Source organism: Ovis canadensis, chromosome 20 (genome assembly GCF_042477335.2).
Source record: "Ovis canadensis isolate MfBH-ARS-UI-01 breed Bighorn chromosome 20, ARS-UI_OviCan_v2, whole genome shotgun sequence".
NCBI lineage: Eukaryota > Metazoa > Chordata > Mammalia > Artiodactyla > Bovidae > Ovis > Ovis canadensis.
Genome location: NC_091264.1, coordinates 34,302,628 through 34,317,062, shown reverse-complemented (window position 1 = coordinate 34,317,062; position 14,435 = coordinate 34,302,628). Strand labels below are relative to the sequence as shown.

General features: G+C 46.6%; 1 protein-coding gene, 1 long non-coding RNA gene and 1 other non-coding gene across 4 annotated transcripts in view; 1 reads left to right on the top strand and 2 right to left on the bottom strand.

Moving 5' to 3' along the window:
• The window catches only part of CLIC5 (chloride intracellular channel 5), a 165,097-nt gene that overhangs the window by 50,553 nt on the left and 100,109 nt on the right, over positions 1-14,435 (top strand). The window contains exon 1 of one of the 2 annotated variants that reach the window (XM_069563987.1): positions 4,228-4,940. The exons of the other annotated variant lie outside the window; for it this stretch is intronic. Within the exon in view, the coding sequence (XP_069420088.1) occupies positions 4,878-4,940 (63 nt within the window). The 5' untranslated portion in view covers positions 4,228-4,877. Of the gene's footprint in view, positions 1-4,227; positions 4,941-14,435 lie in introns of those variants that run through there. 2 annotated transcript variants of the gene reach the window in all.
• On the bottom strand, positions 924-9,334 carry LOC138425725 (uncharacterized). The gene is made up of 2 exons (XR_011251351.1): positions 3,418-9,334; positions 924-2,467 (listed from the first exon to the last, which is right to left on the bottom strand). It is a non-coding gene; the product is annotated as an uncharacterized lncRNA (long non-coding RNA).
• Positions 955-1,061, bottom strand: LOC138426083 (U6 spliceosomal RNA). Its single transcript, XR_011251509.1, has one exon. It is a non-coding gene; the product is annotated as a U6 spliceosomal RNA (small nuclear RNA).

The window sequence follows — 14,435 nt, the reverse complement described above, 5'->3', positions numbered from 1 at the left end:
TTCCTCTTTCAGTTTTATCACTTTTGCTTTATGTATCTTGAAGGTCTGTTATTAGGTACATACACACTTAGGGTTGTTATAGCTTTTGATGACTTGACTCTTTTATCATTATGTAATATTCCTCTTTATCCATGATGAGTTTCTTTTTCTGGAGTCTATTTTGTTTGGTGTTCATATAGTGACTTTCTTTTGATTAGCAGTTGCGTGGTATTTTTTTCCCATCTGCTTACATTTGAAGTGAGATTCTGTGACAGCACATAGTTGGATCTTGGTTGGTTGGTTTTTAATCCAATGCAAAAATCTCCAGCTTTTAAAAGTATTTATTTATTTGGCTGTGTTGTCAAGTTTTAGTTGCAGCATGTGGGATCTTTCTTGGGTCATGTGGGATCTTTCCTTGTAGTACAGATTCTCTAGTTGTGGTGTGTGGGCCCCGGGGTCCATGTGCTGCCATACATGTGCCCAGCTGCCTGTGGCACATGGGATCCTTCCAGACAAAGGATCAAACCCATATCCCCCGACTTGCAAGGCAGACTCTTAACCTCTGGACCACCAGGGAAATCCCCGATCTCCAACTTTTAGCTGCGTTTAGACCATTTAAATTTAAGTATCGAAATGGTTAGATTTAAGCGTGCCATTGGATGCTTAGTTTTCTGTTTGCTTTCTTTTTCTTTCCTCTTAGATTATTTGAGTATTTCTTGCCATTACACTTTAACTTACATATTTTTTTAAAACCATATCTCTTCATGTACATTTTATAGCTGTTGTTTAGGAGTGGTTACCATATGCATACCTGACTTTTCTTAATCTGCTTAGAGTTCATAGTTTGCCACTTCAAGTGATGTATAGAGATATTACAGCTATATAAATTCCTTTGCCTTCACGTTTATGTCATATAATTGAATATGAATATATTGAAAACCCAGTCAGATTAAATTTTTTATTTCAACAATCATACAAAAATATGAGTGTTACACAGATGTGCACATCATCCTTTCATTGGGGCCATTCTCATCTTCATTGTGTTACTCCAGTTTTAGTATTCGTGCTGCTAAAGTGAGCACTGAATATGTTTTTGAAGTGCTTGCCTAATAATGATTTATCCAAAACTTGCAACAAGTTTGTGAAACTATGATTACTAGAAGTACAGTCTATATGGTCAGAGAAGTGCTTTTTTCTGAAAAAAGTTAGAATTGCCTAACCAATTATACTTTAATGTAAAAGGGTAGTCATTTTATTTAAAAAAAAAAAAGAAGTCTTTTTATTGTGAAATGAAGCAGAATGTGGAGTTAAAAACTAGAAATAGGCCAGAAGTATTTTATAACCAGAGAAGAATTTTTTTTTTATTAAATGAAAGCTTATAATATCAAAACTATCAGTTATCTACAGGGATGTCCATAAAGGGAATTGTTCCATTTTTCAGGAGGTGGTAGATATTTGGAGAAGATGAAATAAAAGCTAACTCTCAGACTTCCTTGGTGGCCCAGCGGAAGAGAATTCGCCTGCCAATGCAGGGGGCCACAAGTTCAATCCCTGGCCCGAGAAGGTCCCACCTGTCTCGGCGCAACTAAGCCCGTGGGTCACAACTTCTGAGCCCGCATGCTGCAACTACTGAGGCCCATAGGCCTAGAGCCTGTGCTCTGCAACAAGAGAAGCCACCACAATGAGCAGCTCAAGCAGCGCAAGGAAGGGTAACTCCCGTTCACAGCTAGAGGAAGCCCGTGTGCAGCAACAAAGACCCAGTGCAGCCAAAAATAAAATAAGTAAAGAATGTTGTTTTTTTTTTAAATTTAACTCTGCTAGGTTTGGGATTAGGGGGAAATAGAGGTCATACCACATATTGTTAAGCTCATAGCCAAGAAAATAATCACATGTGTAAAGCATCTTCACTCAGGAAAAAAAAAATAAAAAGCCCTCAAAGGCACTTTGGCATAAAATGTCATTTACCTCTGTCAATTACTATTGCAAATATTGTCCACGGTCCAGAACAGGGAAGTGATGAGTCTGTGCGGCACGCAGTGAAGGTAGCCGTCTCCCTCTGTAACCTTGTCTTTCCCAGAGTATGCAGTCACTGGCTTGGAATGCACAGCTGTGAAGGTGACAGCTAAAGGCTTCAGTGATGTAAGCCTGAAACCGGGGAGGAGAGCAATTAAGCCCCACCTTGATTAAGCTGCAGGGTACCATAAGAGTTGCAAGTCGGGCTGGCGACTGTTTCCTTTGGTGAGCAGGAGACATTTGCACTTGGAGTTTATGGGGAAACAACCTGTCATAAATGGTGGTCAGGACACCTTGCCATCTTCTCTGCCGATCAGATGCCTGCCATTCAGGAAGTTGCTTCTGCTCTATGAGCTCTTTCTTTCTGGCCACTCCAATGATGATGAATAATCTCTCGGCAAGCTGACTTACATAGCCCTTTCATCTACCCAATTCATGTGGCAGTCTGAGTTTTTCTTTACATGGGCATATTATCCTGAAACAGATTTTAATCTCCATTAAGACCAGCACAGTGCCTTTGGTTCCCAAAGTGCCTTACCCAGTGTGCACGAAGTTTGAGAGAGGTGATGAGAATAGTTGAGCCTGATTCCATCATTTCTTAGCTGAATGACTAGGGGCAAATTACTTAAATATTAATAAATATGCCTCAGTTTTCCCACTTGTAAAATTGGGACAATAACACTATCCATAAAGATGAAATAAGTTAAGACATGTAGAGTATTTAGCATTTTTTGCCTGGTACCTAATAAGTACTGTTACTTATTTTTAATAAGTGGTTAATTTTTTTCTTAGAAAGTCATGGAACAAATATGTATTTATAAGTCAGGCAGGACAGAGCACAGATAGGATCAGCTAGAAAAGGCAAAGAACACAAACAGAAGTTGACCAGATTCCAGATACAAAAGACTTAACACCTGTTTTTAAAAGAAACGGAGGATGGGAATGTAAATTGGTACAGCTGCATTGGAAAACCTGCTGGCAGCGCTTATTCAAGAAGAACATTCTAATGCTCTAGAAACAAGCAATCCCACTCCTGAGTATACAGCCAACAAAAAGTGTCCATGTATTGTGAAAGGATGTTTGATAGAATGTTCATAGTAGCCCCATGGAAGTCATTAACTGAAAGCTATGCAAATATCCATCAGAGGGAGAATGGATAAATAACTTGTGGCAACAAAAATGGGTGGTTTCCAACTACACACTGCAGGATGGATAAATCTCACCAGTGCAGTGGTGAACACAAAGGAAGCCAGACACCAAGGAGTGTATACTATGCTTATTGTAAGATTCCAGGCAAAACTAACCTGTGCTGTTATTACAAGTCGGGATAGTGAGTTAACCCCAGGTGGGTGACAGCCGTGAGAGGGAGGAGAGCTAGAGAGGAGAGACCAGGATGAGCTTCTGGGTGAGCAGCTAACATTTTACCTCTTTCTCTGGTGCTGGTGTCATGGATGAGTTCAGACTGTGAAAATATATTGAACTGTCCACTTTTGATATGCATATTTTTCCATAGGCATATTCAGTTCAGTTCAGTTGCTCAGTTGTGTCTGACTCTGCGACCCCATGGACTGCAGCACTCCAGGCTTCCCTGTCCATCACTAACTCCTGGAGCTTACTCAAACTCATGCCCATCGAGTTGGTGATGCCATCCAACTATCTCGTCCTCTGTCATCCCCTTCTCCTCCTGCCTTCAATCTTTCCTAGCATCAGGGTCTTTTTCAGTGAGTCAGTTCTTTGCATCACCTGGCCAAAGTATATGGACAGTATAGTCCATGGAATTCTCCAGGCCAGAATACTGGAGTGGGTAGCCTTTCCCTTCTTAAGGGATCTTCCCAACCTGAGGATCGAACACAGGTCTCCTGCATTGCAGGAGGATTCTTTACCAGCTGAGCCACAAGGGAAGCCTATATGGGTATTATATGCCATTAAAAAAGGAGAACAGAAATAAAATAAAAATAGAAAACCAAAAAAAAAAAAAAAGGAGAAAGCCAAAGAATAAAACAAAACGAAAGAAGGGGAAAGCAAAACACCCCAGAGGTTAAAGGACACGGATCCTGACCTGGCTGGCTCGCCTCTCTACCTTACACAGCACCCTGCCCTTCCCTGCCTCCTCCTCTCCCAGCCCTACTCTAACCTATCCCGCACGAGGATGGCAAATGCAGTTTTCAGGGTCCTTCCGTTCTCTTCCCGGCTCCCCATAGCTCCTCCCGGCTCTGAGCATCCCTAAGGCAGGAAGGGGGTTTCCTAGTGGAAAGGGCTGGTAGGAGAGTTAACTTGGAGGAGCTGATGCTTCGTTAAATGAACCGTAAGGCTTAAAGCCATCTCTTTTTCTGTCTCATCCTCCCCCGCCTCCTCTCACACTTCCTCCCCCTTTATCTTTCCCAGAACATCCTCCTATCCCAGCGGTGGTGTAGCGGCGCTGGTCCGCGGCGCGCCCGCGGGGCCCGGGATGCGGGGCGGGGGCCGCGCTCGCCCGGAGCCCCTCCCGCCCGGCGGGTTGACCCCGCCCCGCGGCGCCGGCTATTTTGGGCGCGGGCGGCGGCCGCAGGATCGCCGCCCGGCGCGGATCCTGTGACACCTCCAAGCGCGCGCACTTGTTGCTCCCGGGACCTGCCGCCCATCCTCGAGCCCACCTTGTCCGCCTCGTCCTCTGCCCTCTCCTGGCTTCTCTCTTTCCGTGCGATCGCCCGGAACATCGATCCCTCAGGCACCGCTGTCACCGGCTGGGGAAACAGATAAAAGAAACTAGAAAAATAAACGCCCTCCGTAGGCCCCCCCTGCCTTCCCCGGGCAGCAGCAGCAGCGGCGGCGGCAGGAGCGCTGGCCCGGGCGCCGCAGAGGTGGCGCCTCCCCGGCCCGGGACGCTGGCCCCGGGCGCCGACGGCATGACGGACGCGGCGACGGCTAACGGGGACGACCGGGACCCCGAGATCGAGCTCTTCGTGAAGGTAGGTCGGCGTCCCAGCGCCGCCGCACCTGCTGCGCCTCCAGCCGGGATCGAGGCTCACGTGCCCCGGCGCCGAGCGCTCTGGGACGCCCGACCTTCCCCAGGGAGCGCAGCCTAGCCCTGGCGGTCCCTGGGGTGGCCTTTCTGCAAACCCGAGCCTCGCTTCGGGGCTCCCGGGCGGGATGGAGTCAGGTGCATTCTGGCAGGTGGCTGTCTTCTCCGAGAGTTTGTCAAACCTGCCGCAGGACTGGCGGTCACCCTGCCTAGGCGCAATTTTGGTTTGTCCTGAAGGGGCATCTTCGGGTGCAGGGTGAGGGCAGGAACCTGGCTGGACCCATGACGATTTCTTCTAAAAAGGCGGGGGGAAGGAAGAGGGGGAAAAGAAAGCATTACTAATAATATGATCTTTGGCAAAGTAGAAATAACATTTCTTAAAACCTCCTTTCTCTCTTTTACTCTATTAAAAGAAAAGCAAAAGGGAACAAAGATGTGTTCTTGTTCTGTGATCTGCAAGGCGGAAAGCAAACACTCCACTCGCCCACATTATTATTAGTGCCATAAGCGTGTTTCCGCGGGGTTGTATCAGGAAATGCAAAGGGTGACCTGAGGCAGACTGGGAGGAGGGGACACGGGGCGGGGGGAATTCATTAAGTCCCCTCGCTCCCTGCGCCGAAACAGTCTAACGTCAAAAGCTGCTACTCTTCCTTTGCAACCTGGAGGAGGAAGGATGAAGGCTGATGCACCGTTTCCCGGTCCTCCAGTGTAATAAGAAAGAAACATTTGATAGGTCCTCCAGAAGCCGAGAAACCTGAGCGCAGAAGAGTTGTCTCCAGGGCGGTGCAGAGTCGCCAGGACTTGGGGGAGGGGCAGCCGCCGGCAGGCTGCCTGAGCGCTGAGAACTTTCACAAAAGGGGGAAAAAAAAACAAAAAAACCCAAACATCTTAGAATGCAGTTTCCCTAGAAATATACAGGTAACTGAGAAGGGAAGAGAACTTGGTGCCTGTTCTGGCTGAATTTAAAAGACATGTATATTTCCCTTTATACATGGGGAAATGTATGGAAATATACATGCCTTTTAAATTTGTTTGGTCAAACAATCCTTATCTACAAACTAAATACACAAATAGATTTTCGCAGGAAGTGTAAGATCTATATGACAATGATAGCAACCTTTTGGTCTTCGGTAATTTTTATTTATTTTATTAAAAAATAACAAATGAGCTGTGACTTATCTTACACTTGAAAAATACTCTCAGTTGGCCCAGCCTACCACAAAGTTTTGTTAAATATTTCGGCTGTGCTTCACATTTGGGGGGGTTATTTTGCAAAATTATGCATAGACATTACATTTGGTTTTTAGTAAGACAACTTTCCTGGACCTATTTCTCTTCCCCCAAATGTGGCTTCCATCACCGTCACCCTCATTTGGTTTCTGGGACTTCTCAGGGAAGGATTTTCAGGCTCTCTGGCAGACCCAGGTAATGAAAGAGGTCATATCCTCCCAGACTGGGTAGGGTCAGACTCAGAGCTGGCCGGGGCTGCCCTGACCCCCGGCATCCAGGCCTGCGGTCTAGGGAGCAAATACGGAGAGCTTTCACAGAGCAAGGAGTATTGCTGTTCTTCTTGAAGAAAGCTATTCTAGGACTTTCTCAGATTCCCTGGGAGCAGGTAGTTTCACAGTGTCAAGTTCCTGAAAGCTATTTGAAACACAAATTGACTCTTTTAGAACCAAAAGAGCCCTTTGCCCTGCTCCTAAGTGAGAAGCTCATTCTACCCATACCTTCTGAGTTTCAGGTTGGCAACTTGGAGGTTTTCTCCATTTGTATAAAAAGCTCACTTAGCAGCCCCCAGTGCCCACAAGAATTCTAAAGTACCCGTGTTGTCATTTTTTTTTTTCTTCCTAAAAGAAAGCAATCCATGAGAGCCAGGCAGGCCTTCTTGGTCAGCACAGAAATCAAGCTGATGGAGAACAAAAAATCAGATAGGAAAGCTCTTTTGATCCTCCCACCCCCTTTTTGAGCTTCTGGTTAGTAGTGATCAGTTACAAGGGCAAGTAAAGGCTAAAAATAATTGTGAAATAAAGACACTGCCCAGGCAGCCAGCCATGTCCTGATTTATAGAATCAGGTATTTCCATGGTTTATCGTGTCTTGTAGCTGTAGGATTCCCATCAGAAGAAAGGCCTTGTGGAAGGTCTCAGGTATCCGAGGTGATTTCTGCAGGCCCAGCAAGGTTGGTTTCTAGGAAGCCTTCCAGGCAGGCTCTCCTCACCCAGTAAGTGTTGTGATGTGGTCATCTTCAACACTCCCTCGAAGAGACCCACCCCCCTCCAAACCTGGCCTGTCCCCTGGGAAATGTGAAAGCGAAAGTTAGTCACTCACTTGTGTCCGACTCTTTGTGACCCCATGGACTGTAGCCCCCCAGTCTCCTCTGTCCATGGAATTCTCCAGGCAAGAATTTTGGAGTGGGTTGCCATTTCCTTCCCCAGAGGATCTTCCCAACCCAGGGATCAAACCCAGGTCACCCACATTGTGGGCAGACTCTTTACTGACTGAGCCACCAGGAAAGCCTCCTGTGTGTCATTCAAAACCTTCATTATCGTGAGAGTTTCAAGGACATACAATAGATTCTACGCCACACCGATTGGTGATCATTATCTGTTACCTCTGCTGCTTATTAATCATACTAAATGGTGGCATTTTAGGACTTAGGAAGCACATTCAAATACCTTATCTCATTAGCTCCCCAGCTTCATGGATCCATGAGCCTTGATTCACAGGTATAAAGTGATGAAAACAAATGACGTGTGGTTCCCAAGGTCCTCTTGAGATATAATGCTGAGAGAGCACTTTGCTCTCCCTGTAACAACCTCAGGAACTAAGGATGATGGTTCATCCCATTTTATGGTTGAAAAACTCAGGTGCTCAAAGAGCATCCGTGAAATGTTCAGAAGTAGATAGCAGTAAATAACATTCAGATCCAGCCATCAACTAGCAGTTTAGACTCTAAATTTTTTTACTCTTTCTCGAATACCCATATGTCAGGCCTTGTACCTTCTTTTGCCAAGTCAGCCTTTCAAGTGTTTCTAAGATGACACTTACTGGCCACTTACGAATCCATTCTAATGTGTTAGTCACTCAGTCATGTCCAGCTCTTTGTGACTGTAGCCCACCAGGGATTTTGTAGACCTCCATCCATGGGATTTTTCCAGGCAAGAATACCGGAGTGGGTTGCCATTTCCATTTCCAGTCCATTCTAATATGGTCATGGAACACTATCAAGGCTCCCACCCATCCCTCCTCTGTACTCTAAGTCTTTCCCTTCCAGGGAACATTCTAATGGGGATTTTTTAAAAAGATTTATTTATTTAATTAAAAAGCTTTTTTTTTTTTTTTTGGCTTTGGTGTGTCTTTGTTGCTGCACGAGGGCTTTCTCTAGCTTCGGGAGTGGGGGCCACTCTTCATTGCCACGCGAGGGCTTCTCATTGCAGTGGCTTCTCTTGTTTCAGAGCACAGGCTCCAGTAGTTGCAGCACGCGGGCTCAGAAGTTGTGGTTCCCAGGCTCTAGAGCACAGGCTCAGTAGTTGCGGCACATGGATCTAGCTGCTCTGAGGCATGTGAGCACATGGGATCCTCCTGGACCAGGGATTGAACTGATGTCCCCTGTGCTGCAAGGCGGATTCCCAGTCACTGGACCGACCACCAGGGAAGCCGTCTCATGGGGATGTGTAAGAGATCATTGACCCAACGTTTTTAATTTCTTCATCTATAAGAAGAAAGGTTTGAATCTGTCAGCTCTCATTCTCATTTCCCAACAAATGTGAATGTGGCAGAGGAGACAGAGAAATGGGTTCAAATCTTGTCTCTGCCTCTTGTTGGCCAAATGACTCTGAACAAGTTCCATAACTTCTATGAATCTCAGCATCCCCCCTCTTAAAACAAGAGGGTGATTATAAATAAAGTGCCCTTCTCTTTTATTGTCCAAACTCCTGAGAGAGAAAGGAGGTACTTCCAATAGTTAGGCTGGGACAGCAGGTGTCACCTGGGGTTGATGAGAATGTGTGGTCACCCTGGTTATGAAAATACTGTCACCACAGACTGGCTGCGAGGATGCCACGGGAACAAATAGAGGAAAACATTGTGTAAGTTGAAAATTGCTGAGAACACATTGACTTCGATAAGGATATGAGTCCCGTGGCAGATAGAACCTTTCTTGATCTGCAGGTCCCTGATTTGCCTTAGGGAACAATGGCCTGGCTGCTTCCTCACTCGCAGGGCTATTTTGAGAATAAATGAGATCATACGCAGCTGGGACTTTGATCACAAAGGGAGGACAACAGGTTAGAGTTGATAGAGGCAGTGAGCGTGGTTTATTGAAAGAAAAAAGAACAAGGAAATAAAAGCAAAACAGAAAGTGATTTGGGAAGACAAACACAGGATGTGCTGCCGTGTAGTTAGATCAAGGCATTCCTCCTTCCCTATCGACACCTCCACCTTCAGTCCCCGCCCTAGACCCCAGAGGTAGAAAGTTGCCAGAGCCACTCAACTGGAAACAAATGTCTCTTGAGTTTCAACAGAAACCAGTGGTTCTCAAATTTGGCTACAGAATCTAACAATTTAGGGGAGATTTTTAAAGCTTCTGATGTCAGGCTGCTCCCTGGTCGGTTACATCACAATTTCTGTAGGCGGGACCCAAAAGTGGTGTTTTTACCCCCACCCCTAGGCAACTCTGTTGTGGAGCTCTTGTGCAGAGCCACTGAGTCCTGATCAGAGGCAGGTCTCTCGGCAGGCAGCTTTGCCGCTACTGAGCTCGGTGGCTTTGCTGGCGTGGATGAATGCCTAGAACGTCTAACAGCCTCAGGTCATCCTACTCATTCTCATCAGGAGTGCTGTTGACAGAAAGCTCACAGCCAACAGTGCTGCAGTGAACAGATGCTGACGGCCCATAAAGCCCTTATCTGCAGGACTCCAGAACAGTCTGTGTGTGGGGTCGGTCTAGCAAATAATGATCAATTCAGTCCCTGGGGGAAACAGAACGGAGGCCTGCTGATTGTCTGATGGAAATGACTAGTCATTTCATTTATGGAGTGATCCAGAAGGCTCTGACAGGGGTGCAGAGCACAAGTCAAGTCATGGCGACCCGTGGCGTGGTCATCTGATTTCCAGAACAGACGGGATCAAATTTTGTTGTGTTACCTCTCAGACCCCAGCTCCCCACTGGCTGCCTGGTCACCTGGCCAGTCATGGGGTTATCAGGTTTTGAAGTTCCTTTTATCACATTATGCCACTGTTTTCTCCTGGTTTTGCTCTTTGGTCAGTAATGCAACACGCAAATCCATCTGCCCTGCTGTGTCAGCGGTGCATCCTTACCTGGTAACACCCCTGGGAGTACCGATGTCAAAGGTCGGCTCATACAAGTCTCAGGTACCCTGGCAGGTGGTGACAGTGAGGGTTGGGGGTCTGAAGATGTTAAAGCCCATGGCCAGTGGTGTCAGCCCCTGCCTCCCTGCTTACCTGAGCTGTTTCTCTGGACTGTTTGGTAGCTTTCTCCACCGAGGGCAAAGAGCCCATGGGTTCAGATAAGTCAAAAGCTTTTAATTCTTGGTTTCTTTTGAAATTCAGATGCTGAGCCCATGGTAGTGGTAACAGAAGAGGCAGTAGAAGAATGCAGTTTCCGGTGCCCCTGAGGGTCACCTGCTGTGTGAGCTAGGACAGGCTGCCTGACATCTCTGGGCCACAGTTGTCTTGCCTGTGGAATGCTGATAATGGCAATACCTGTTTCCTGGGGTTGCTGTGAGCATTGAACGAGACGTGTAATCTGGGGAAGGCCTCCTCTGCAGGCCTAGGATAGCCCAAAAAGTGAGAAGCCAAGCCCCTAGCACGTTCCTTCCTTAATGTGTCCCAGAAGTCGCTGGTGCAGAGACACAGCGCGATGGGAGCCAGAGCACAGTGGTCTGTGGATCTGATCACCTCTGACGGGGCTGCTGCTCCAAGAGCTGGAGGCCCCCACCAACCACTGTCGGGAGGAATGTAACCCCAGGAGAGTGTAGATCGCTGACCAGTGGTCAGATTTTTCCAGCTCAAGGGGTGTTGATTCCTCTGTTAGCTGCTCCCACACAGCTCGAGGGGCTGGACTAGGATGTATCAAATCACTGGGAGTGCTACCCTGGCCCCTCCCTTTTTGGCTCCATGGGGGTGTTACTTCTGGGGTTTCATCCCAGAAGTCACTAGGTTGTCACTAGGTTCCAGGTGGAGCCTCCCGGGCTCATCTGCAGGTGCTACAATTTTGACCCTTCAGTAGGAAGGCAGCTTCTGGAGTTTCAGGTCCTTTAGTTCCAAGAGGACCCCTGAAAGCTCTATGCAGCATTCCCATTTGCTTGCAGCCTTCAAGCTCTGCCTAGCCATGGCTACTGTCCTAGAAAACACATTCACACGTATACGTATTACCTATCTAGACTATTGGGAAAACGTAATAGACTCTCAGTATCTGGTACCTTTAAAAACTTACCCAGGAGCCATCCCCAGTTGTCTTTTTTATGAAGATACAAAGTGATTAATCATGGGTTTCCTGAAGGTGAGTCTCCACCCAGGGCATCTTAGATCTGACCCTGCTGGCATTCTGAGGGGTCAGCTCCAACTACCAGGGAAGTGTCTGCCAGCTCCCTGAGTGACAACCTACTTTGGAAATTCATAGATTTATTCAAGGAATGTCTTAGATCTGAGATGTGAAATACTTAAGGGTAAATAAGATAGATAATCTGCTGTCAGAACTAAAATGAACTCTTTCTGGTAAAAAGCAATGGAGTTATTAACCTCTGGAAAGAGGTCCCCTCTGGCTCCGTTAGCACGGAGAGGTTCTTTGAGTTATATTTATTGCAGTGCTCATGGTGAACAATGGCTAGGCCACTGGCACCCAACCTTTGGGGCATAAAAAAGTCACTGCAAAGCTTTTTCATACAGGTTTGCCCAGCCCTGTCCTTAGGGATTCAGATTCAAGAGGTTGGGGTGAATCCTAGATATCTCCCCACGGCGATCCTCAGATTCATCAAAGATTGAGAACAGCTGGCCCAGCTTGTGGGTAAATAGGGTTGAACCTACCTGGGGGAGGATCCAAAGGGCAAGAGAAAGTTGACTCCCTACTGCAAGTATGCATTTCTTGGGATGGAGGCGGTTGAGGCAAATATGCTTATTCGCATGAGTCATCCAGGATTGACCCTAAATAAACCAGAAAAGGGAGGAAAGGAGTGCTTTTGACCTCTCTTTTAAACTTGCTTCTCTTCCTCTGTAATTTTTTTTTTTTTATGATATGGGAGTGACAGGTCATTTAAAAAGCTGGATGTGAAGGAAATATTAGTAAGATAAAGAATGTGGGGAGTTAAGAGACTGAAAACAATCCATCAATCAATTAACCAATTAACAAACATGTTTGTGGAGCCACCTACTCTGTGCCAGGCTCTGTGACAGCTGAAAGCTGGGAGGGGAGATCAGAGATGATGGTGTCTTAGCAGCCCGTGAACTTGAAGCTGAGGAGTAAAAATGCCAACATCATGCCACATACGTGGTAGGCAATGAAATGAGGGATGCATGTGGCTCAAATGAGGTCTCCAGGTCTAGTCTCGGGGAGGTAGGACCTGAGTTGAACTTTCTAAAAAATATATATACGTTTATTTATTTATTTGGCTGCGTGGGGTCTTAGTTATGGCATGCAGGATCTTCATTGTGACACATGGACTCTCTAGTTGTGGCTCGAAGGCTTAATTGTACCACAGCTTGTGGGATCTTAGTTCCCCGACCAGGGGTCAAACCCCCATCCCCTGCATTGCAAGGTGGATTCTTAGCCCCTGAACCACCAGGGAAGTCCCTGGGTTGTGCTCTGAAGAGTGATGAGGAGTCGCTGAGTGCCTGGGAGTGGGGTATTCAAGGCTGGCCAAAAACAGTGGCATAGGGAAGGACACAGTTGGAAATAAGAGAAAGAAACACAATGGTGAGAAAGGGCTTTGAATGACAGCTAAGTGATTTTTGACCCCTTGTGAGTAATGCGGAGTCACCAGAGGGTTCTACCCAGAATAGGAGCTTGATTTGGCCCCTGCTTTGTTAGAATGCGTCCTATACTGCTTTGCACAATGTGGTGGGAAGACTAATGAGTTTAAAGTTAGAATATCTGGATTCTAGTTCCGGCTGCACTATGTGCTGGTTGTGTGACTTTCTTTAAGGCCAAACTTCCTCTTCTGTAAGATGGGCTCAACGATCATAAAATCACAGAATTTTTGATTGGGAAAAACCTCTGTGGAGTCATCTGGTCCGATGCCCTCTTATCAGATAAATTCACTGTCTAACATTTTGGGTTACATGTGCTTTATGGGCTTAAGGAAAAGCCGTGAGAAGACACATGAGCTGCTGCTCTTTTTGCCTTTGCTTGTATGACTGTGTTCAAGGTTGTTGTGAATAAGGAGAGCCTTGAGAGGCCAGGAGGAGGCTTCTCCAGTGTTGCTTGCGGGGAGACCATCATGAACCCAAGCCAGGGCTAAAAGGAGGAGCATGCTGGGGAAGTGTGATGTGGCTACAGAATGAGTACAGGCCCTGGAAGAAGCCTGTGCAAACACAGGAGGGAGGCTCAAGCTTTAGATTCATGGTCAGTTCTCCTCTGGAGAGGCCGATTTCCGTGTCTGGAATGATGGATCCTAGTGGTGGGCTTGACCGTTATTGTCTAAGTTGTTATAAGTGGATTGAGTGCAGATGAACGAATTGAGCTTCACGGTTCCCTTGAACTCGGAAACCCGAAGGATCTAGGGTGGAAATAGAGCCGTGAGGAGTGGAGCTGAGAGCAGTCTTCAGGTTTTAGAACTGTTCTGTTTGAGATGACAGCAGGCCAGAGTGGAGGGCGCATGGCCATTGGAGTGCTGGAAAACGAGAGCTAAGAATGAGATAAAGGTCGGACTTGAACTTGTGCTTCCTTCCTAATGTTGAAAGAATGGGTTCCTTGAAGGTGGGAGCTTGGGGAAGTGGGTAAAGGCTGTGCTTTAGCAAATGCCCGTGTGAGAGGGAAAAACGAGACACAGGAGGATTTAGCAAAGATGATGACAAAGCAGAGAGGAAATAAACATGACATCTCAGATGGAGGAAACCACATCAATGATGGCTGTAGAGGCAAGAAGGGGTTAGGAAGTGTCTAGAAGAATTCAGTGTTCTGCTGGGCTGTGGCAAAGCCTGTGAAGAGATGCGGGGAGGGTGGACAGTTCGAGTTGGATCATGGGGCAAACTGAGTGATTTGGGTTTTTATTTAAAATGCAAAAGATTGCATGTGTTAACCTCCTGCTTGTGGGACAACTGTATTTTAAAAGAGGAAGTACTTAATTTTCTGTAGGTGGCATGGCTGCCCCCAGAGAGGTATTCTCTGGAGCTCAAGGTAATGTTTTCCACTTCTATTTATCATTATTCTGCAGTAAGCGGGTAAGAATCAAGTATAAGACTAGAGATAACCCAGAAAATGTAAGAGG